General features: G+C 40.7%; 1 protein-coding gene across 4 annotated transcripts in view; it reads left to right on the top strand.

Moving 5' to 3' along the window:
* UQCC1 (ubiquinol-cytochrome c reductase complex assembly factor 1) overlaps positions 1–25,367 on the top strand; it is a gene marked incomplete at both ends in the record, with an annotated part of 102,633 nt that overhangs the window by 69,899 nt on the left and 7,367 nt on the right. For 3 of the 4 annotated variants that reach the window (XM_084246477.1, XM_084246475.1, XM_084246474.1), the window contains one exon: positions 22,586–22,663. The exons of the other annotated variant lie outside the window; for it this stretch is intronic. In XM_084246477.1, coding sequence (XP_084102603.1) covers positions 22,586–22,663 — 78 coding nt within the window. The remainder of the gene's footprint in view (positions 1–22,585; positions 22,664–25,367) is intronic. 4 annotated transcript variants of the gene reach the window in all.

The raw sequence follows: 25,367 nt of genomic DNA, 5'->3' as shown, positions 1-25,367 counted from the left end.
CATACATGGAAGGCTTTGTGCTTTAAACTGCTCCCTTCCTAGACTCCCAGTCTTCATGAGAGGTCATTGTACAGCTCTTTCCTTGGTCACTGTTCTCTTCCCTTTTACTGGAGGGCAAAACTAGGGCAGAGAAATAATTTTTATTCACTTCTGAAAGGTTACAGTAATAAAGAAACTCTTGTTAACATCAGAGAATGTTGCAGCCAAGAGTTTTCACAGTCTGGCATTGTTTATTTTACATGTAATTTGGAACCTTCTGCACTCTTAAAATATTGGCACAAAAATGTTTTAACTGTTGAAGTACTTCACTGCGTGCAGCAGCAGTGTGGTGTCAGAGGGGCAGCGGGGCTCTCGAGAGTCGTTTGCCCTGTTCCTGTTGGAGAGAAAAATGGCATAAGTTGTACGTGGGTGTGTTTACATATGCACGTACACCTTCACTTGCGTGTACATGCGCCTGTCTGCATTTAAAATTAACAGTGTTCTCTATTCTGATGAATTTATATGCTTTCCTTTATTTAACAATGAGAATGGTGTAACAATCCTATTTTCCCTGTTGCCATGGCTGTTAAATTAGTCCCTTTCTTTGACTCTTTTTTTTATTACTTGTTTCTTTTTATTTTATTTTGGTTGAGATGCATACTATAGGCCAAACTCTGTGCTAGGCATTTTACAGGCATCATCTCATTTAATCCTTATAAATTTTCCTCTGATTGAGATGAGTGTGTCTTCATTTTGTAGCTGAGGATCACTGAGGGGCAGAAAGTTAAAGAATTTGGCTGTGGCCACCATAGAAAGTCACAAGTGCAGATCTGAGTGGCTTTAAAACTTGTGCTCTCCTTGCCAATATTGTATGCTTTTTGTTGTAAGTCAACATGTACCTTTTTTTTTTTTTTAAGATTTATTTATTTATTTATACATTCATACATACAAGCACTGGGTACAGTCAGAAGCGTGGAAGGGTGAGAGAATTCACCAGAGCCAGAGCAGGGAGCAGAGCAGGCAGAAGGACCGAAGTACACCACTGAGGAGAGCAGCGGGCGGCAGGAGAGGTCTGCGCGCCATGTGGGACCCTCCTCCGGTGGCTGGGGAGCAGCCGGGGGTTGAACCGGTGCTGCAGAGGCTGCGGGCAGCTTTGCAACCTAGCGCTCAACCGCTGCGCCACCGGGGAGGCCCAACATGTACCTTTTTGAGGAAGTAGATAGAGCAAAATAATAAACTAACCTACCCATTGATAAGAACATAGTCACTTGTGTTAATCGAGATCATAATATGTAGAAGTACTTGACTCTTGTTAGATTGAAATTAAGATTTGAAAATAATTGCAGAAGGATACCATAAGTTAAATGGGAAGAATGTTGGACTGGTGACTAGATTTCCTTAATTCCAGGCTCAACTTTATTCCTAGAGTATAGGGGGCCTTCTTCTTCACCCATTTACCTCATATCCTGTGGGTTTAAAATAGAGCTGTTTATTTATCTGACCCTTACTAAGACCCAGAGATTCCCCAAGACTGACCACGTTTGCCGTAACCTGTCTGTTCTGGGGACTGTGGCCTGCTGCCCCATGAACTGTTTTCCTCCAAGTTTGGCACTTTCTTCCTTGGCCTCAAATATGGACTCTTGGCAAAAGAGACAACTTACCACTACCCGCCTCCCTCAAACCCCTCTTCATCACCCTGCCCCAAACTCTGCAGAGCTGTCCCCAAGCCAGGCCCTTCTCCAGGGATTTCCAGCAGGGGATCCTTCCTTTGCAGGGGTCCCATTCCAGCTCTGAGAATAGGTTACTCTGATGGCATGTATATCATGACCACTATACATAACTCCCACAAGCTGGAGACCTGTTAAAACCAGCCAGGGAATCCTGCACCCTCTGGCCATGATCCATTTTCAGTGTCTACCAACAGTACAAGAAATGCTTTGGACTTTTCAGCCCTCTGTTACCCCTATTAGAACTTTTCAACCCTTCATTTTCCAGAGAGAACTCTGCTACACTTGCCTTTGGCTTCTTGATCCATAGGAGCAGTCCCTATGATGATGAATCCCAATTTATACATATATGTACAAATTTGGACCAGGGAAACACTTCATTCATTCCCACAAATCTAGTGTGGGTCTATATTCGGATGTCTATTTCTAAGGTGTGGACACTGTGCTAAAATGTCCAAACATCAGTACCCATTTTTCCAAGCAGTTACCTCCTATCAGATGGACTTTGCAGCCAGACAGACCTGGGTTCTAACCACTACCCTGCTGTAGTATGTCCTTGAGACCCTGGCAAATCTCTTGACCACTTATAGTCTTCATTCCATCCTTTATAAGATAATCCACACAGAGTGTGTGACTTAAACAATATGATGTAGATAAAGACTTAGCACAGTATTTGGCACATTTAGGCTCTTGATAAAATGGGCACTGTATGTGAACCTTTTCTTTAGCACCGTGCTTAGGTTGCCTTATTTCAAAAGGATTTATGTAAACATCTGCCATGCTGTACTGGATTCTGACTTTCTGTAGGATGAAGATGGTATCTTTCATCTTTTACCTCCTGTTCTGTCTGGTATGGGTCATGTACACAGCAGTTGGTATTGGCTGAGTTTGTTGGGAAGAATTGGGCAGAGCAGGGCAGCCATGAGTGTTTTAGTTTCTCTGTCGGAACCTGGGGAAATAGTAACCCCTTATGTTGTAGCCTTTGAGGACAATTTAAATCGTATGTGTGAAGTGTTTTGGAGCCCTTTGAAAGGAGGGTACTGGGGAAATTAATGGTGTTTTTGCTGTACTTGGGAAAGCCCTTTGTGGTTCCCAGTGAATAAATTAACTTGGAGTGAGTTTTCTAACACCTCCTATTCTACTCTGTTCACCAAGGTTTTTGTTTTGTTTTTAATAACTGTCTGCTGTAATGCTTCTTTGCTCTGACTTATAAAGGTATATTTTTTTGGTTTTGGACTTTTGACCCCTTTATGCTCCCAGGAGAGAAATTTCTATCAGAATAATAAAAGGTATATAAACTGTATGTGTTACCCTTTTCTGGGCCTTGGGCAGTTCAGCTGCTGGGGTTAAGAATCAGGTTTGTGGTTCATGTGTGGTTATGAGGGAAGTAGGAGATGATTCCCTTTAAGCACAGAGTAGCCATCTAAGTGTCCCCCACTGTATACCTTTTTTTAAAAAGATTTATTTATGCGTACAAGATCTGGGGTGTAAGCCAGAGGTGCAGCGGCTGAGAGGATTCATCAGAGACAGAGTGGGGAGCAGGACAGGTGGATCGACTGAAATATACTGCTGAAGGGAGCAGTGAATGAGACATGAGAGGTCTGCTGTGCCGTGTGGGTTAGCTCCCCGGCCAGGGATTGGACTCATGCGGCAGTGGTTGGTGATAGCTTGCTAGTGCTGAGACTTTAATCCCTGTACCACTAGGAAGGCCCCCACTTTATGCCTTTTTATCCCTGTCCCATGCTCTTTGCTAACATTCTTTTGCTAGCAGATGAATTCTATTGTCTTTGGTATTGCGGTACAGATGTTCATGGCTTTGCCTCTTCTCTTTCAAAAACAGAAGGTGTTTATCATCTGCTATGGTTTAGGTCCACTCTTTGTCACCTGCCAAAGAAGATCCCCTTTAGAGAAAGGAGAGGCTAGTCCTAGAGCCAGAAAAGCAGGGAATTATACTTGGTTTCATCATTAACCAGCAGATTCAGATGAAGGGCCTAGATGACATTAACTAAGGGCCTTTCTGATGTGGGGAAAAGAATCTATGAGATAAAAAATTTCCAATCCAGGGTAGAATTTATAAGAATAAAGAGCAGATTGCCAGACTTCTTGTTCTCTAATCCCCTCTTGCCTGGATACCTGGCAGAACTGATCCGGTCCCTTTACTCAGAGGGCCCAAGAGAGACTAGAATGGCATTTGGGGACAAATGTGGGGTTCAGAACATGCTAGTGTTAGCTGGTCTGAAGCAGTGGGTAGATATGAATGTCAGAACAATCCCACATGATGATGACTGCCAGAAACTGTAAAGGAAGTCCAGACTGCTCTGGCTGATGGCAGGAAGGCCCAGTCAGGTTTGTCCTAGTTGGTCAGAATTACAAAGCATCCAGTGTTTATATTTTATTCCACTTCAGTGACTTACAATCTCCTAGAAGCTTGACAGCCACAAAAATGGTCCTAATTCAGCCCTTGTTCCAATTGAGGATACTAAGTCCTGGCAAGCAAAATGTCTTGTTCAGTGTCACATATTAGTAGCAGAATAGAGATTAAAACTCACAGATGGTTCATTCTATTACTCTTCTCATGACATTATGTTATCACCTTTGCCATTCCCTAGAGCTACCATATACCCTCTCCATTTTGTCTTTCTATCTTACATACCTCTTTTGATCTTTTACTCTTAAGGTCAGTGTTCCAGTGTCTAACACAGTGCTTAGTACATAATATGTCTTCATCAATGTTAGTGACTTATTTAGTGAACTCAGAGTCTATTCCTAATTTCATTTTCTTAGAATCAGTTTCCTACTGCCTGTTTACCTGATAAGCTGATTTAGGCTGGGTTGTTAGGGGATATTAATAGGATATTTTAATGGTCTCAGATAACATTTGTGTTTTAATGCCTTTCTTTAAATATTGTATTAAAAAAAGTAATTGTAATGGTGCTGTGAGAAGCTCTTGGGATGAATAAGGAGAGATTGAGGATGGCCCTCGTTTCCAAGTCCTGCCACAAACTAAGCAGCTCTGCTCTTTTCTCTTATGGGTTTAACCCCACACTGGTCAGTACCAGGGGGCAGTGGCTCTGCTAAGTTACATATAAAAGTTCTGGGACCTAAAAGGTCAGGCTCAGATACACTACAGTCAGACATTGCAGCTGCCCTAGATGTGCCATGAATGTTTCTGGATCCACTGGTGAGGTAGCTGTAGCATTCCTCTTCCCCTTTGTTACCCTAAAATGCTAGGTGAATCACACTGTGGGGTTAGTTAGAACTGAAAGGCTCTAACTAGGGACTTCTTTCCCCATGTTAATTGCTGTTTTCAGCTGATCTTTTTTGAGTGGCAGTGATACTTAAGTGTAACATGTCTGATCTTCCAAGCAGCAAGAGCAACCACAAAGAACCCTTTAAAAACAACAAAAAACCAAAAAAACCACTAGCAGGACTTCAGTTGTCTTACTGATTCTCAGATCTAATCCTGATCTCTCATCTAAACTCACTAACAGCTGCTTCTGGTCCTTCTACTTCTCAACTTTCTTCCTTTCAGATCCACCCTGTAAATCATTCAACAGCCAGACTCATCTTCCTAAACTATATCAAATACTCATCATAGAGAAACCCACAGTAGATCCCTGGTGCTTCCTAGAGTATGATGGGCACCATACCCCTTAATCTGACTTCAAGGTTCTTGGTGATTCACCATCATTTTGTTACCCTCTCTGCTTGCAGAAATTTTCTTCCAGTGTCTGCCTGTTTATATTCTACTACTACCTTCTGAAAGTTTCCCAGCCACTCCAGATTTACATTTGTGTCTTATTTTATTCTGTCAATATGATTGTAAACTTCTTAGGTGCATCATCATGGGACATATTTGGATAGCGTCCTCAGTGCCTAGCTGGCATAGAGCAAGGAACATTGTACATACACATCTTGATTTTTTTAAGGATTTATTTATTTAAGCATATAAGAACTGGGGTATAGGCCAGAGGTGTGAGAGGGGGTGAGAGGATTCACCAGAGACAGAGTGGGAAACAGAACAGGCGGATTGACTGAAATGCACTGCTGAGGGGAGCAATGGGAAGAAAGCCACTAATCAGTGGCTATATGGGTCAGTGCCATGTGGGTCAGCTCCCTGGCCAGGGATCAAACTAGTGCTACAGTGTCTGCAGGATAGCTTCATAGTGCAAGACTTCACCCCTTGCACCACCAGGGAGGTCCCATACATCTTATTTAACAAGTTTTGTTGCATTGCAAGAGATTCCAAGGGAAAAGTAGAAGATAAAGATAATACTTTCAAAAACTGACATAGGAGGGCCTCCCCGGTGGTGCAGCAGTTGAGCGCTGGGTTGCGAAGCTGCCCGCACCCTCTGCAGCGCCTGTTCAATCCCCGGCTGCTCCCTGGTCTAGAGGAGGGTCCCACATGGCGGCAGACCTCTCCTGCCGTCCGCTGCTCCCCTCAGCAGTGTACTTCGGTCCTTCTGCCTGCTCTGCTCCCTGCTCTGGCTCTGGTGAATTCTCTCACCCTCCCACGCTTCTGACTGTACCCAGTGCTTGTATAAATAAATAAATGAATCTTAAAAAAAAATAGAATATTATAAAAAAAAGAACTTTATGCTCAAATCTTAAAAAAAAAAAAAACTGACATAGGTATTGGGACCTCTTATGCTAAATGTAAAGATAAATCATATTAGTCTGAGTAACATTTTCTTTTTCTTTCTTTTTCTTTTTAATAACATTTTCTTGATAAATTTTTCTCAGCTATCCACTTGACCTTTTCTCATCCACACAGTGGTGCAGAGCTAAGTGATGTGTATGGAGGCGTGGGGCTTCCCATTTCCCTTCACAGATCTCAGATGCTCTGCACCTACTGTGTGCCAGGCACTGTGCTGGGGACACAGATGAAACCAAAACATGGACTGTCCTTCAGGAATTTATAGTACAGCCTTTAGCAAGTTCCTGGTTCTGTCCCTGAGCATTTTCTTCTGCCTTCACACCAGTGCTTGCTAGTTTTTAGAAGCTACAGGCTCCCAACCAACCTATCTCTAGTCTGTATGATCTGTAACCATACACAGAAATGGGCAGTTCTCTTAGGGATCTCGAATGACAGTAGCACTAAATTACCACCTAACATTCTATGTATTTTACTGTGTTTGATGTGGCCTTCCTTCCTGTCTTAGAATGTAAGCTCCAGGATTTTAGGAATTGTCTTTTTTGTTCAGTTCTGCAGCCTCAGCTCCTGGAACAGTGCATGATTAGCACTGAATGTACATTTCTTGAATGATGAAGGCAGAACTACAGGCGTTTTTTTCTCCTGTAATTATTATATTATTATTATTGTATTATTGTAAGCCAATAGCATTATTTTTCTCCTGTAGTTCCAGTAACATTTTTTCTCCTGTAGTTCCAGTAGCATTATTAATTTGTATTGCTTCTATAAGATTGTTTTATTCATTCATTTATTGAAAGAACACTTTTTATCTCTCACCATATGCTAAATTCTTAAATGTTCTTGCTAAAAGGTGTACACTGCAGAGAAGTGATCTTACAGAGCTCACAACCTAGTTTATGCTAAGAAGATAATGAAGTTGGAGCCTTTCTAGGTTAAGTTCCAAACCAAATAGATGAATAAGTAAGATATGAACCTGGTTTTTGTTTTGTTTTGCTCTTGCTGCAAACTTCCTAGAGAAACTGACTCAGAGCAGAACTGAGAGTGACTGCAGGAAATACAGGAGACTAGTCATCCCTCAGGCCCTTCTCTTAGGTGGAAGAGTGGATTGGATTTGTAACTCCTTTTTAAGACAATACCGTGATGGTTGAAAATACTTGAGCACTGAAACCAGACTGTTTGGGCTCACATCCCTCTCCAGCTGCATGACCTTGGGCAAGGTCCTTCATTTCAGTCCCTCATTTTCCTCTCTATAAAATGGAAATAGCTATGGTACCCACCTAGAGCATCTTGAGGGTTAAATGAGTGAGACATATGAGACCCATTAAACGATACCTGGGTCTTGATAGATGTTTGCTGCTATTAATATTATTACTTGTTGTTGTTAAGCTTTTTTTTCATATGTTAATGTTAAAAGAAAAAAAGCAATTTTGCAATTTTAATGGAAAAACTGAGATGCAGAAAGATTTTTGTCTTCCATAGTAACAAGTCCAGAATTTACTTAGGTCTCATAATGTTTCTTAGGTGTTGGCGGGACTTAATACAGATCCACTAGTGAGAGCATCTTTCTAAGAGATCCAACATTCTAACAGAGGTTTCCTCTTCCTTTTTGTTAAAAAGATTTATTTTTATTTATTTATGCATACAAGAATGGGGGTGGAGGCCAGAGGTGCCAGGCATAAAAGGATTCACCAGAGACAGAATGGGAGTAGAACAGGCAGATCTACTGAAATACACTGCTGAGAGGAGCAGTGGGTGAGACAGGAGAGGTCTGTTGGGCCATGTAGGTCAGCTCCCTGGCCGGGGATTGAACTCATGCTTCAGTGGCTGCCGATAGCTTGATAATGCTGAGCCTTTAACCCCTGTGCTGCCAAGAGGCCTTCCTCTTCCTTTTGGATAAAATATCCCTTTAAGGACAAAAAGTAGACAAAAGAATTTTACTATAAAAAAGAACACAAAAGGGGTCTCCCTGGAGTGGTGCAAGGGGTTGAGCACAGTGCTATGAAGCTATCTGCAGCCTCTGCAGCACAAGTTCAATCCCGGCCGGCTGGGGAGCAACCCACATGGCGCAGCAGACCTCTCCTGCCTCGTTCATTGCTCCCCTCAGCAGTGTGTTTCAGTCGGTCTGCCTGTTCTATTCCCCACTTTGTCTCTGGTGAATCCTCTCACCCCGCCACTCCACACCTCTGGCCTACTCCCCATTTTTTGTATGCATAAATAAATAAATCTTTAAAAAAATATTAAAAAAAAGGACAAAAGGAGATAATTGCCCTGTGAGACGGGGAAGTTTTGGATCTCAAAAGGCCAAGTGTCTGTTCCATTTTTTTTTTAGGGGGTATCAAACTCACACCTTGCCTCAGCCTTGGCTTGGCATTACTCAAGTAGGAATGATTATGTGAACCATCTATGAGCTGAGTGATAAGTGGGCAAATCACCTGATCTTTCTGAGCCTTTGTTCCCTCATCTCTGTTTCAGAGAGTAGCCTCTTTTCTCAGATCACCACAAGATCAGTATTTTGGAAATAATATGTTCTGAACACTAATCAATAAGGAAACAGCAGTGAAAAAAGACAAGCATTCTGTGACCTGTGGAGAACAATGGAAATGTCTACTTTTACTGTTTTGTGCTGTGAAAATTGATGTCACTAGTTAACATGTATGATTCAGTTCCTTAGGATGACACATCTCTCTCTTTTTTTTTTTTTAAGATTTATTTATTTATTTATTTATTTATTTATACAAGCACTGGGTACAGCCAGAAGTGCGGAAGGGTGAGAGAATTCACCAGAGCCAGAGCGGGGAGCAGAGCAGGCAGAAGGACAGAAGTACACTGCTGAGGGGAGCAGCGGGCGGCAGGAGAGGTCTGCGCACCATGTGGGACCCTCCTCCGGTGGCCGGGGAGCAGCCAGGGATCGAACCGGCGCTGCAGAGGCTGCGGGCAGCTTCGCAACCCAGAGCTCAACCGCTGCGCCACCGGGGAGGCCCGACACATCTCTTTTGCTTCCCATTATTTCAGAGAGGGAGAAGGCTGAACTGTTGGAAGATTAAGATCAGGAAGGGGCTAGATTGTGGATCCTCTGAGAAAATGTTGCTGTCCAGGCAACATGATGTCCATCTGGGGTCATCATTGAGCTCACAGTTACCTCTAGGCCTGCTAGGTTGTTTGGATTCATAGCACCTAGGATGAGTGAGTGTGCCCAGGCTCCATTAGCAGAGAACTTATACTAACTTGTTAATTATCCATTTGTTCCTCCCCTCCAAAAAAAAAAAAAAAACCAAGTTCTAATAAATGTATTTCCCCCCAGACTTTGCTAAGTTGTCAGCTATTTACTTATGGAATCATTTTAGGGTACATGTCACATCAACATGTGCACGAGATGTTTTGGGGGGATGCAACCCCAATGGCAAGGGAATTACCCTTTTTGGGCTGTTTGGCTAATATATATATGCATTTGAGATGATCAGTATTAATGGGGAATAAGCATCCTATAGTTTTCTACTGTGACCAGTTTGTCTAAATTTAATGAAAAAGTGTTTAAAAGGCAAAACAAAGTTGTGCCTGCAGCGCATGTGCATTTATAAAAGTCTTGAGGCCCAGAAGCCTGCAAGTATCTTTGGGAATCTAAGGTGTGTCAGGATCTTCTTTCTAACAGTAAGCAGAGCTCATGACTGGAGGTAGAATGCAGATGAGTGGTGTCCACTGACATGTATAGTTAACAAATTACTGGGAAAGGGGCTCAGGCCCTGGTGTGCTGTACTCCTGAGCCACTGGAGACGCCTGCCAGGCTCAAACTAAATACACATCTTGCTCACATTACATCTTGTCTAAGTAAGATTTTCCATTACCACAACATAGGAGATATTGAGGGCACAGTGATCGCTCAAACCCTACAAGACTGGTTGTCTATGCTTAGTGCTGCCAGCGTCAGAAAGTCATCTGTGATTACATGTTAACTGTTGTATTCTTTCTTTAGCCAGCATTCAGTGAGATCTGCTTATGTGCAAGTCATGGCCTTACCTTTTCTCCTCCATATCTATTTGATAATCAAAACCTGTTGATTCTGCTGTAGACATTTTTTCTTGAAAGCATTCCTTCCTCTTTATTCCTGTTGCCACTTATATTAATTCTGTTCCTTACCAACGCTCACCTAGGCCATTGCCGCACCCTCCTCTGGTATTCCTGCATCTCATCCTTGCCCCGACTTTACAGTTTGATTTTCTAAAGTTGCTTTTTAAAAATAAATGTGTCCATGCAACTTCACTACACTTAGCACCTTTCTTTGTCTTTCCTTCATGTGTCATTCCAGATCCTTTACATAAACTGTCTTTCCGACTTTGCCATCTTCTCACCATGAACTCTTGATTACAAAATTTTCTCTGAAAATACTGCAATTGTTGAACTTCCTGTGACTTTCTTCATATGCCATTCTTTCTAGCTACATAGTACTAAACCCTGTTAATCCTTTAATACCTAGCTAATAAATGTTGCCTCATCAATGAAACCTTTCAGCCTCCCCCCATTGCCATTTCTATGTGTAGTGTGCTAAGTGTTATAATCACTTGTATGTGGTGTGTCTTTGACATGAAATTACAAACTGCTCTATTCATCTTTCTCTTCCAACATGTACCACAATGTACAAAACAGTGTAAATTTCTTTAACTACAGAGCTTATAATCCAGCAAAGAACGTAAATTACTTCGTGATAGTAACACTCAGAATGGGGTAAATATCATGAAGAGATTAATATATACATATGGTTAAGTCACAGATTGAAATACCTGCCTGAGAACCATTTTCAATTGGATGATCTTTTCTTTTATAGTAAGTAATATACATAGTATTTGATATTTTGACCACTCATAAGTGTACAGTTTCAGTGGCATTAAGTATATTTACAGTGTATTTAATTGTAATTGAATGTCTACATCCAAAACTTTTTCCTTATTCCCAACAAAACTTTTTCCTCATTCCCACTGTACCTATTAAATAATAACGCCCCCATTTACCCTCTCTCCAAACCCCTGGAAGCCTCTGTTCTATTGTCTCTATGAATATTGCCTATCCTAAAGTAGTTCATATATATGGACTATACATTTTGTCTTCCTGTGTATGATTTAATTTCATTAATCATAATTGTTCATTATTCATAATTGTTTTCACTGTCCATCCTTATATGTAACATATATCAGAATTTCATTCCTTTTTATATTGATAATATTTTATTGTATATATATATATACATATGTAGGCATATATATGTATACGTGTTATTTATATAGTTTGGTTTTGTAAATAATATTGTTAAGAACATCGGTATGCAAATATCTTTTCCAGTACCAGCTCTCAATTCTTTTGGATGTACACTTAGGAATATATTTACTGTGTCTTTTTTTTTTTTTTTTTTACTTTTTTTTTTTTTTTTTTTTGTATAGAGGCATGCTTTATTTATTTGTTTGCTGGTCTGTTTGTTTGTTTTTTGTTTATACATGCACTGGGTACAGTCAGAAGCGCGGGAGGGTGAGAGAATTCACCAGAGCCAGAGCGGGGAGCAGAGCAGGCAGAAGGACCGAAGTACACTGCTGAGGGGAGCAGCGGGCGGCAGGAGAGGTCTGCGTGCCATGTGGGACCCTCCTCCGGTGGCCGGGGAGCAGCCGGGGATCGAACCGGCGCAGCAGAGGCCGCGGGCAGCTTCGCAACCCAGCGCTCAACCGCTGCGCCACCGGGGAGGCCCTATTTACTGTGTCTTAATGTAGTTCTATAGTTAACCTTTTGAGAAGTCACCAAGATATATTCCACAGTGGTCGCACCATTTTACATTCTCACCAGCAATGCATAAGCATTCTAATATTTCTGTATCCTCGTCAATACTTGCTATTTTCCTTTTAAAATGATAGTCATCCTATTAGATGTGAATGGAATTATCCTTTGCTTAAACTTCATGTAATTTTATTGCTAATTGATTCTACCTTGATTATTGGCCATTAGCGACCGCTAATAAATGAAAGATTTTACTTTCCAAATCTTATGTTTTACAATAAGGAAACTAAAGCCTGACAAACCTTTGTATACAGGCATTTGTTAGCAGGGTATAAATCCTCCCTTAGGGCCTCCCCGGTGGCACAGCAGTTGAGCGCTGGGTTGCGAAGCTGCCTGCGGCCTCTGTGGCGCCAGTTCAATCCCTGGCTGCTCCCCGGCCACCAGAGGAAGGTCCCACATGGCGCGCAGACCTCTCCTGCCGCCCGCTGCTCCCCTCAGCAGTGTACTTCGGTCCTTCTGCCTGCTCTGCTCCCCGCTCTGGCTCTGGTGAATTCTCTCACCCTCCCGCGCTTCTGACTGTACCCAGTGCATGTATAAACAAAACAAACAAACAAACAAAATAAATAAATAAATAAAACATGCCTCTATTAAAAAAATTAATTAAAAAAAAACTTGGAATTATAAGCAGAAAGGCACTTTTTAGGCTGTTTCCTAACTATTCTGTAGCACTTCTTATAGAGCAGTCAGGGATCAAAGGTTTGTTAATGTTTAACTTGTTCACTTTAGAGAGTAAGTTGACTATTGTTTTGTTAGAGTGACCAGTGAAAGAGAGTACCAGTTGTGCACTTTGTATTTTCTTCTTTTTAAAGTCATTTTTTTTTCCAGAAAGATAAGTTACTTGAATATTGATTGTATGCAAGGGGAAAAAACATGTTAGATAAAAGTCAGGTATGATGGTAGAGGAGAGAAAGAGTACTAAAGGCTCTGCCCAACAAATATTCAGAATCTAGCCTTTTCCTATTTCTCCATGGTGTGATTTCTTATGGGTCACTTTCCATTGAGTGGATTTGGAAGACCAGATGAAATAATTTTTTTTTTTTGTCTATCAACTAAGACATACAGTGAAAATAGGATTTTTCAGATTCCTCTGGACGATTTAAAAAGTCTCTTTTGCATCACATTGCCATACTCTTTACTCTTGATTCTCTTCTCATATAGTCTTTCTTTGAGCATTTTTTTCATCTCCCAATGTAAGATCATTGTGATGACCAAAAACATTTCATAATCATTATGCTGTCATTTTTGTGACTTTCCTTAAACAAGTTAATCAAGACACTGTGCAAATATGGGGCTAAGTCAGGATGCACTTTTAGGAGAAGGTGATTGAACACAGTGAGGTAACCCAACTTGAAGCCACACCACAAGGGCTGAAGTGGTAATCACAAATGAAAACTCTCCCCCCAAAACCTATGGCCTGGCTGCTAGGGCCCAGCCAGCTCTGGGTAGTAAAGGCTCTGATACCCTCCACCACTTTCTGTGTTTAACTGGGCAGTTGAGTTCTTTCTTTGTTCATTCAGAAACTCTTTTTTACTTCAAATTACTCCAAATGTAGAACTCTAGAAGAGAGTAGTAATGAAACTAGAGGTGGTTTTGAAACATTTTAGTGGAAGAGATTGCTTTGAGAGGATGTGAGGACAGACTGAAAAAGTAGCAACTAGCAAACCTGCCCAGCGCCCCTCCCCCATTGTTGTACGGAATTGGGGGTGCTTTCTTGAAATTTGAAAAGAGCATGGGTAGCAATACTTCGTGAAGTAATTTTGACAGGAAATATATCGATTCATTCCGTGGATGCGTGCTGAGCTGTATGCTATCTTTACCATCAAGAAGCTCACAGTCTGGTGCAATGGGGAAGGAAAGGGACAGCCTTTAAAAAGATTGTTAGGGCCTCCCTGGTGGCGCAAGGGGTTGAGACTCAACTTATGAAGCTGTCCGCAGCCTCTGCAGCATGAGTTCAATCCCCCGGCTGGCCAGGGAGCAACCTACATGGCACAGCAGACCTCTCCTAACTCACCCGCTGCTCCCCTCAGCAGTGTGCTTCGGTCAATCTGCCTGTTCTGTCCCCCGCTCTGTCTCTGGTGAATCCTCTCACACCCTACACTTCTGGCCTGTACCCCGGCTCTTGTATGCATAAATAAATAAATCTTTAAAAAAAAAGATCATTAAAGTAGTACAATCATTGTTCCTCCTGGAAATACTAAAAGCTATGTGAAGGTAAAAAGCAGCAAGCTTTGGAGAACTTAAAAAACTTCACAGAAAATGAGGCAATGCTTTTTCTTAAATATCTGGCCATATACCCCCTTTTAAGGATTATTATGAAGATTAAAGAGATTACACATATAATGGTTTTAATATAGTTTCTGGCACATTGTAAACATCCAACAAATGTGAGCTAATGTTGTTATTATATTATTATAGAGAGGTTTTATTGAATTGATGAATAACAGTATATCCATTGATTGCAAGCAAATGGAGACAAACCAGCTAATTTAAGCAAAGAACAGAATTTGTTGGAGGGTAACTAAGGCTCACAGAATGGAAATGAGAGCTTAACAAAAACCTCCAAGTATTAGTAATAGAAACTGAGTGCTTAGTAACGGGAACTTAGTCTCAACTTTAGCTCCTTTTTTTTTTTTTTTAGACTTATTTATTTGTGTATACAAGAGCTGGGGTACAGGCCAGAGGTTTGAGGGGTGAGAGATTCACCAGAGACAGTGGGGAACAGAACAGGCAGATTGACTGAAATACACCGCTGAGGGGAGCAGCAGGCAAGTCAGGAGAGGTGTACTGCGCCATGTGGGTTGCTCCTGGCCGGGAATTGAACTCATGCTGCAGTGGCTGCGGATAGCTGTATTGGTTGCATCTTAACCCTTTGCACCACCAGAGAGGCCCTCCCTTTTATTTTTTTATATCTCTATTCAGAAATAAAAGTATGATTTTTTAGCTTCAACTCTTTGCCAATGTCTATGATAAGGGGACACAGAGTTTTAGTCTCATGTGAAATTGGGGAGTCCCAGCTCTAAGGGGCATGAGTGGTAATCACCTCAGACAGTATCAGAGTGTTTCTAAGACCTACTGAGGCCAATGGTGGAGGCAACCCAGGCTAACCCACAGAATAGCCTCTGAGTGTTTCTATTGACTGCTCTGACTTGTTACCAGTGCCAATCAATATGAACATACCTAAATGACATTCTTCATCAAAATATATGTAGTTTCTCTTTGTTTGTTCTTAAGTATGGGAGCTAAAGCAAAGATTGTTGATGGTTAGAGTAAGAGAGGAACAAAAACTTTTTGGCCTTTGTATATGACATTTCTTTTAATGTGTCCAATTTATACTTGTCATGTATTAGGTCATGATCAGGGATTTGCTCTAGCACTTTGTTATGTCTACCTCCTCAAACCTGCCTTCATTCTGTTGTTTATTTTAGTCAAGATGTGCTACTATGCGTTTGACCTTGTTGAGTATCATCGTGTTTCAACCGTTCAGAATCATCCCCATTTTACTCTTATTTTCCAAAGTACAGAAATAAGCAATTTTAGCTTTGTGCCTGTGTGATAATCCACCTCTGACATAATTTACCATATGCAGAAGGATGTGACAGTGTGAAGATATGCTAGATGGAGAGGCTGAGTGTCTGAGATAAAAGTCCCAGCACTGTCACTTAAAAGTACAGTATGACTTCAGGGCAAATACTTAGTATTTTTGAACTTCTCTTTCCTCTTTTATATAATCAGGACAAGAGTACCAGAGTATGAGTTTCTGGGGGGCAAGGATATGGTTGTGAGGTACAAATAAGAGGTTATTCATGAGAATATTAACAAATCAACTACAATGAATGCTCATCATTATTGTCATCACTATCATAATTATTTTAGTACAGATTTTAAATGGAGAGCCCTACAATTACTTCCTTTATGACTTTGTGTCATTGCTGCTGTTGCTAAAATGTCTTTTTCATGTTAGTGACTATAACAGAAGTAAGCATGAGACTTATCTTGTGGGATACAATCTGAAATTTCAGAAATAAGAGTGTATTTCAGCTGTTATATTCCTCTTATATTTCAACTATTATATCCCTATTTATAGAAGATAATTAAATTGACATAGTAGTTTGATCTTCACAGAATCTTAATGTACTTCATTGTCTTCTTTTCAAGGCAATTTCTGAATTTATTGATGTATTCAAATACCTTGTCAAGCAGGTGAATGACTATAATTTCTAAGGATAACTGTCTCTTGCCTTGCTACTTTCCAAGCCTGAGCAAAACCCTTCAGAAGTTAAGGCCAATGGTTCCACAGTTCTGTTCTATCTGCCACTCATATATCTTGTTTTTCAGGACCAAATGCAGATTTTGAAAATGAAGATCCCAAGCAGCAAAACTGGGATTTTTGAAATAAATGAGGAAATTTTTTTAGAAAGGCATTTTATTGTAGCAAGCATCCCCGACACATTAAAAATTTGAAATGATTTATTAAAAATGAGATGTAAGGATTATCTCATGCCTTAGGTTTAGGTTGGCGTTTGATCATAACTGGAACATGGTTTACTCAAATGTTCACATCATTTTCTAAAAAGGGAAGTTGTCCATCTTTTCAGGTTTTCTTTTTTCTTTCTTCTTGGAATTAACACCATTTTCTCTGGACCTGCCTAATAGACACACACATACACACTTAGAGAAATTTTTATATCTTGTATTTTGTGATCATTGCTAAAAGACCCCCAGAAGGTATTTACTCATAATTCAAGTATTCGGTCTCTTAGCACCCCCTTTCTCTCTTTCTGTCTATCCTCAACATGTTCCTATGTAACCCACATGATAATGCACAATGAGCTCATTTTTCTAACAAATTTAAAAAGATTGATAATTCAGTGTACATTAGTCTGTTGCTACACAGTAACTGCAAAGCATTGCTTATGGCTTTACTGAGTATTAGAAAGACAACTAAAACTGACCTGTAATCTTTTGCACTGTATTGTAGCCTTATGATAAATCTGGCATATTCAATATGCTTCAACAAGCAACTCTAGCCAACCTTTATCATTATTCATTCCAACAAATTCTTACCAGCCTGCTACTGTTAGCAATTTTGCCTCAAGTTAGTACTTATTCTTACCTTAATGCTTTATCAGTTCTTGTGTTATCCATACCAACCTTTCATTTTCCCTTATCCCTCCCCACCCATCCCCCCATTTTTCTTTTAGAGTGGGACTAGCTATCCTAGGTTGTCTAATATATTAGTAACCAGCCACTGATGACGCATCTCTTGCTAGTCTTGGTGTTGGGAATCTCTGAATTGCATTTGCCCACGATTTCATTAGCACATCTTTGTTCTGTCTAAGATAGCTTGAGGTGTAGAATAGATGAAGGGACAGCTACATTATTTATGGTGTTCCAAAACAGATGAACATGGAGTCAGACTACTCTAGATTCTAATCATGACCCACTCTTTTCCTGGCTGTGTAATTCTTAATCTTGCCAGACATTAGTTTGCTTTTCTCTAAAGTGGGGATAGAAGTAATACCCATCTCTTAGTCTTTGGGAAGGATTAAGTGAGCTCATATGTTAAAGCTCTTAGTTCTTGGCAAATGGTAAATCGTGAATTATGAAACCTGTTTCTGGACTCAAATCACTTTTGTGGTACCTGTAGACTAGGAAGAGAGGCTTTGTAGAAGGTAAAATCTGTAAGCTAAGTCTTAGAGGATAAGGAGGAGTTAGCATCTTAGTGGGTAAAGAAGGGACAATTCCAGCAGCAGTATGCTTAAGAGCTGTAAGAGAGCAGTACATTTGTGGAAATTGTACATAGTTTACTCTAACTAAAGAGTGAGATAAAAGTGAGGGGGTGAGAGGACATAAGAAATAACTGATAACAGTGAACTCTGTAGTGCTCATGAAGGAGTTTAAGCTTGATCCTCCATTAGTCCCTCCATCCATATAATCTGGTTCCTCTGTTATGCAGTCACATAAATATCCTTAAGAGCAGCAACAGCAGAAAGGGGAAAGAGGGCAGTGAATTGGCCTCAAGTGAACTGGCATCTCTTTAAAGCTAATATTCCCCCTCTAGAATACTACATTAATTAAACCTGTGCCTTGCAAGGTTCATTATTGCTTTACTTGTGTTCCTTGTTGTTTGTCTCAATCATTAGTCTGCTGATTAGTACCCCTGAACTCTTGTATCCCCCCCTCCTTTTTTTTCGTATGTTCCCTTTTTAATATACTCTGCTGTTACCCCTGGGACATAAACTCCAGGACCCGTCCCTGGCCTGCTCATGTTTGTTTTCTTTGCCCCTGTGCCTGCCTCTGCTATAACATTTGTAGTATGTGTTAAGTAATCCTTAAGGTAACATTTTTATTATGTCATAAAAAGTGCATGGCAAATATATTATAACTCATGGACTTTGTTTAAAAATGAACGGATAATTTATTGAGTGTGTTACATGAGCCCGGCTCCCCTCCCCATTTCAGCTGAGACTTGCTGCTCATTTAGCCTAGCCTCCTATTGAGTGCTCCCTCCCTGTGACATGCTGGTAAAGCAGACACATGGTTGGCTAGAAATGACATCATAGTTTATGTGCTCAATAAAAATTTAATTAAGTCATTATAGGAATTGCAGTCATCATTTAACCCTCTGATTTCTTCTGTTTAGTTTATTATTAAACATTCAGTAATACCAGTCACCAAATCCTGATGGCTTATAAAATAGCTGCATGGATTTTAATAGCTTAAATAAATGGGAAAATATGAGTAACTGATATAAAAAGGAACCTTTTCCGTGGTGGTACTGTATGTATGGATTTTTATAAAAAGCAAAGCATTATGGAAAGGAGAAGAGTTTAATAAAAGAACAGCCCATTGCTCTTTGGGAGGAGTTTCTCATGTGGTTTGTCCATCTGTGTATTCATGGGCAATGTGCTCCATGGATGATCTGGCAATGGGAACACAAAACCTGTATACCAGCGAACAAAAGCTTAAGTGAGGGACTGAAATCCCAACAGAGGTTCCCCAGAGGAAATATTCAGCTCTTCTTGGCTGCTGGGCTCTTTGAGCCCAGCAGGGTGAGTCCAGTAGTTCAGGAAACTGCTCTTACTTACCCTCACCTGTTGCCTGCAGATCATGTGTCTGTACTGATTGAGCTATCACCCTCTTCCAGGAAGGGCCCTTTTCATGATCTAATCCAGCCTGGGTGATGATATCTGAAAACCATTCCTAACTATGGCAGTTTGCCATCTCTCAGCTAGAGGTGAAGGGGGTGGAATGGCAGTTTACAGGTTACAGGAGTTAGAATACTGACCCAGGAGGAAGAAGGAGCCTTGCTAATAAGGAATTCTATACCTACTCTCCATTCTAACTAGACAGTAGTCTTCCAGAATACAGGTACATCCCAAGAAGGGAAAGTGTGTTTTTATGTATATGGACCTTGGTGGAAAGCAAGAACTGAGATTTGCAGATTAATGGGATGGTGCTCTCTGGAAATGCCCTGCAGTGGTGAAGCAGGAAAAGCACTTGCTCAGAAATCAGGTTCTAATCTTGGCTCTGACAATAACTTGAGTGTGACCTCTCCATGTTTTTTGAGTTTCTGTTCATTTCTTCAGCGGGATTGAACTAGATGATGCTGAAGGGCCTTCCAGCCGGAAAGCTTACTAGTTTGGTGCAACACATAGACTAGCTTTGCTGAGCAGGGTCAGTGAAGAAACATCTGAGAGATGCTCCTGCTTTTGTTTGACACCTCTGACATTGTTCGTTTATGGCTGTTTCTCCTTGAAAATTCTGAGAACTAGTATGGTAGTAAGGAGACCTTTAAGGGCATTGACAGTCCTGGTTTGTAGTCCCATTCTCACATGATAGAAGGAACTCTGTCTTATCTCTTGACTCTTTCTTTCACCTCAATCCATTCTAGAAAATAGTACAGAAGTTTGATAATGTGTTTCCGAAGTTTCAGAAATGTGGAAGGTATTCAATAACAAAACATGGAAAACAAATGGATATTGTTGTCTAGAACATGCTATGCATGACATTCAGGCCTAGAGTGTCATCCATCAGTATGCAGCCTTAAACTCTATTCTGGGCCAGGACTAGGTGTTGGGGCTGTCAAGATTAATCAGAGGTGAGGTCCTTATGACCGTTGACTAGCTCATAGAGTAGAGTGACAGACATATGGTACTTGAGCAACTCTAAGTCATGTTATACACCTAGGGAAAGAAGCATGGACAGAGCCCTGAAGACACAAAGGATAGGCTAATTTGGCCTGGGTTGAGGTCATGTGAAAAAGGCTGTGGACTGCACTTCCAGCTGCATCCAGTCTCATGTTTTCCAGTCTTGAGGTCCATAGTTCTCTCTTCCTTTTTGAAATTTATCCTTCACTATAAAGTATTAGAACTGGTTTTAGTTTTATATACACAAACCAGAAGGTATTACTCATAATTCCTTGCATTTGCAGAGCATTTTGCAGCTTACCAAGGCTTTAGCAATACACTGTTGAATTAGGGAATGAATACATGCTAATTCATTTGCTCTTCAAAACAGTCCTATGTATAGAATGTTTAAAAGATAAGAAAGTAGGGCCTCCCTAGTGGCGCAAGGGGTTAAGCACAGTACTGTGAAGCAATCCGCAGCCTCTGCAGCACGAGTTTGATCCCCGGCCGGCCAGAAAGCAACCCACATGGCGCAGCAGACCTCTCCTGACTTACCCGCTGCTCCCCTCAGCAGTGTGTTTTGGTCAATCTGCCTGTTCTGTTCCCTACTCTGTCTCTAGTGAATCCTCTCACACACCCCCATCACCACCTTGCCGCATCTCTGGCCTGTACCCCAGCTCTTGTATGCATAAATAAATAAATCTTAAAAAAAATAAAAGATAAGAAAATAGAATCAGGTTATTTCACTTACCCAACATCATATCATGTTTTTACAGCAGAATTATGACTTGATCCCAGGTTTTATGACTCAATCCAGATTCTTTCACTACTCCTTTCTTCCCTTCAGACAAATTATGAAGCATGGGATTAAATCAGTCAGTCTTTGATTTATGAGACAAAGTAAAATTGCCCTCCTCGAGGCAGGAACATGATGGAACCTAAAGCACATAGACCATTGATTCACTCTGACCTGGATGCCAGTCTAAGACTTACCACTAAATTGCTCTGGGACCTAGGGCAGTTCACTTCACCTGTCTGAGTCTGTTTTCTGCATCTATAAAAATGTGACTATGGCACACATCTACCCCTCTGAGTTCTGGTGATGATTAGAGGAGATGGTGTCCATAAAGCAGGTGCTCAATATATAGAGGGGATGGCCCATAGCAGGTGCTCAATATATAGAGGGGATGACAGTGGGCTTGGGCATAGTCATGGTTGTTAGACACAAATCTTATTCACCATATGAAGTTTCAAATGATTTTTGCTTGTTTCTGAAACCTGTCAATTTGAATATCTCCTGGAGATCTGGAGGTCAAAGTTTTGCCCTACTGAAGACATTCAGTGGACTTCAGTGTAGGCCCTGGAGGTCCTCCTGGCCATTCCCAGAGTGGAGTTCCAGGGTCTCAAAAGGGGTTACTGGAATTGCATTTCTAAAACTGTTTCTTAACATTAACAGGCTTACTATTTCAGTCCAACTTCCTCTTTCCTCCTCTCCACAAAGGAAGGCTTCAGAAGCCTTTCCTTCTCCCCTCAGCATCTCATTCACAGGCCTGCCTCCTCACCTCTGACAGCTTCCTCCTTCTGTCTTTCACCACAGCAATCTTTGAGTGATTCTAAAGGTATTTCCTAACCTGTTTCCAATATACCTTTCCAGTGTTCCTGCCTATCTACTCTCTTTTACACTCCCAGACATTTTCTTTCCTGCCTCTGCACCTTTGCACACCTTGTTTCCTCTGTCTAGAATGCCTTCTCTCCTACCCTTCACTATCTCCTGTCAGATTTCTCTTCTTCTTAGGTCTGCTTAATCATTGCCTCCTAGACAGTGTTTCCCCACCTCTCCCAAGCAGAGATTATTTGTGCTAAAATTCATTATTCATTCACCACTTTTGAATAGCATTTGAGGCAACACATTGCATTGTAATTATTTTTCACATGTCTTTTTTTTTTTTTTTCCCATACTAGATTATGTGCTTCTCCTGTCAAGAAACTCTTTCTTATACTTTGTGCTCATTGGGTCTGGCATAAAGCCTGACATAGAGTTGGGCTCAATTCATTAAACTGAGTTACTGCTTTCTGTACATTGGTATTAAAACCTAAAAGAAGTTGTCAAATTGGGAGAATCCTGACAAGATCAGGGAAATGGGGATGGACTGACAGTTTGATCCATTGGGGCTCCTCTCATTCTACTTTTTGTAATCTGTAACAGGTAGGAGTCAAAAATCATACTTTCTGGCTTTTCCCCTTTTATTCATACTTTTGTTTCTGCCATTTTGTTTCTATAGGTGAATTCCTATATCCTGAAGAAGAACATGATCCTTATGACAAATAATTTCTATGCAGCTATTTTGGGCTATGATGAGGTAAGATCATTAGCCAGACCTCAAACAGAAGTGTGGCCTTCCCCAACAAAGATTTTTGATGAGAGCCTCTGCTTCAGGGGCCATCATCACTGCCTGCCATTAAGGTTTTTCCCCATCTTTGTTCATTACCTTGACAACTAGAATGGATGTGCCCAGCAGTCTGCCTAGTGCTTGGGAAAAGACAGTACTATATAATATGGTCATATCACCCAGTTAGCATTCATTGAGTGCCTGTGGTGTGCTGGTTGGAGGGATAAAAGCAAATCAGTCACTGTCTCAGGTGCCCCCAAAGAGAGACTGCTCCCACTCTAGTCTGCCAGACAAATTAGGTAATATTTTGGCTTAAAACTCATAAAACTACACATAAGTGGTTGAAATAGAATGTACAAGACTCTTCTCTCTCCTGCCTAGTGTTCTGCCCTAGAGAAAAACTTTGTTAACAGTCTAGTGCTGTCCTTCCAGGTGTTACCTGTGCACATAGGCACCTCTACATTAACTTCCTTTATGCAAATGGAGCTGTAGTACACCCACTATTCTGCAACTTGCTATTTTCACTGAAAAAAAGTGAAATCTTGGGCATCCTTCTATATCAGAACATTTAGATCTCTTTTTTAAATTGTAAACTATACATAACATAAAACCTAACCATCTTAACCATTTTTAATGTACATATTAGTGGCATTAAGGATATTCATGTTGTTAAGCAACTATCATACCACCCATCTTCAGAACCTTTTCCATCTACCCACTAAATACTATTCTACCCACTAAACTCTACCCACTAAATACTATTCTGCCGTTCTCCCTTCCACTGAGCTCCTGGCAGTCATCACTCTGCATTCTGTTCAATAATTTTGACTTGTCTAAGTGCTTTATGTAAATAGAATATGAATGCTACAGTTTTTATTCTTTTGTGACTAGCTTTACTTGCATATTGTCTTCCAGGTTCATCAGTGTTCTAGCATTTGTCTCTGCCTCAGTTTTTTCCTCCCATCTGTTATTTTGGAAATTTCAAACTCAGTAGAAAAGTTAAAAGAATGATATAATGAACATCTGGATACACACCACCAGGATTCATCATAACTCATATGTTTAACAGACTGTGTGCTTTTATATACTCGTTTTGTAGTTAATTTAATGCAAATATTAGATTTAATGCAAATACTAGATTTAATATCTAGATTTAATGCAGATATTACCCCTCTGGGGAACTTCCACAAGCTCAGCTCTTTCTGCCTCTCCTGGACTCTCACAGCACTTGCTACTATCATCCTGGCTGGGTGGGGATTTCTACTGGATAGTGGCAGTGTCCACTGTATTTCTATTGTATTTCTGTTGCCTGGCCTGTTGCTTGGCACATGGTAGATGGAGGGTGAGGAAAGGAAGAAATGTATAAAGGGATGAAAGTAAGAAACTAGTGTTCAGGCTGGAGGAAATGGTATCAGCTGGAAGATAATAATTGAGGCTGTGAAATAAGCTTACAAAAATTAAGTTAAATGACTTGCTTAGGGTCATGGGACTAGTTAAAATTGAGGTTTCCTGGCTCCCAATCCACTAGATATCCTCAATTATACCAGAGCAATTTAGATTGCATACCTCTTTCATTTAAAATGAGCTTTTTGGGAATGAGATGGAAGTTGAGAAACACTGCTTACATCTACACATCAGTTGTGAAATTAAATAATTCTGATTTCAGAAACCTTACCATGTGTTAAAGAGTGAGACTTAGAATTGAAGAAATCAAATTCTCTTTTAGCATTTGTTGAGTCTTTATTGCAAGTGATTCAGTTGACTTAATTGATTCCTTTAACAGGTATCAGTAAAAATGTTCTGATCTTGTCTCTTCTCTGTCCACAACCCAGTCCATCTTGGCAGTGCCATCTTACAAACATGCCTGAGCGTAGGTCACTTGGGGTGCTTTTTAAATCTACTTCTTAAGCACTGCTCTGAAAATTCCAGTTCAGTAAAGCTGGGCTTGGTATTTCAGCAAGTACCCCTAGTGACTCTTAAGAAAGGGAAAGTTTGGGAAATATACTAATTACCTGGGATATGTGTTAGAAATACTGATGCTTGGGCCCTGTGCCCTAAAAGTTCTGATTGAAAATTCTGGTATAGGGCCTCCCTGGTGGCGCAAGGGGTTCAGCAACACACTATGAAGCAATCCGCAGCCTCTGCAGCACAAGTTCAATCCCCGGCCGGACAGGGAACAATCCAAATGGCGCAGCAGACCTCTCCTGTCTCACCACTGCTCCCCTCAGCAGTGTATATCAGTCACTCTGCCTGTTCTGTTCCCCACTCTGTCTCTGGTGAATTCTCTCACCCCTCTATCTCTGGCCTGTACCCTGGTTCTTATATGCATAAGTAAATAAATATTAAAGAAAAAAAAAGAAAATTCTGTTATAAAGGTGGGCGTATGTGTTTATAAAAGTTCCTCAGTTACTTTTAATGTACTATTCTAGAATAGTTTTTAAATTTTAATGTATATGTGAATCACCTGAAGACCTAGGTAAAATTCAGATACTGCTCATCAAGTCTGGGGTGAAGCAAGGTTCTGCATTGCTAACAAACTGCAGATCACACTAGGAGTCACCAGACTGTAGAGCTGTGCTATCCAGTACTAGCCACACTGTTTTGTTTTTTTTTTTTTGTTTTGTTTTTTATGCATACAAGAACTGGCACAGGCCAGAGATGTGGGGGCTGAGAG

Source organism: Talpa europaea (genome assembly GCF_964194135.1).
Source record: "Talpa europaea genome assembly, chromosome: 11".
Lineage (NCBI taxonomy): Eukaryota > Metazoa > Chordata > Mammalia > Eulipotyphla > Talpidae > Talpa > Talpa europaea.
This window is presented reverse-complemented; position numbering and strand designations above follow the sequence as displayed.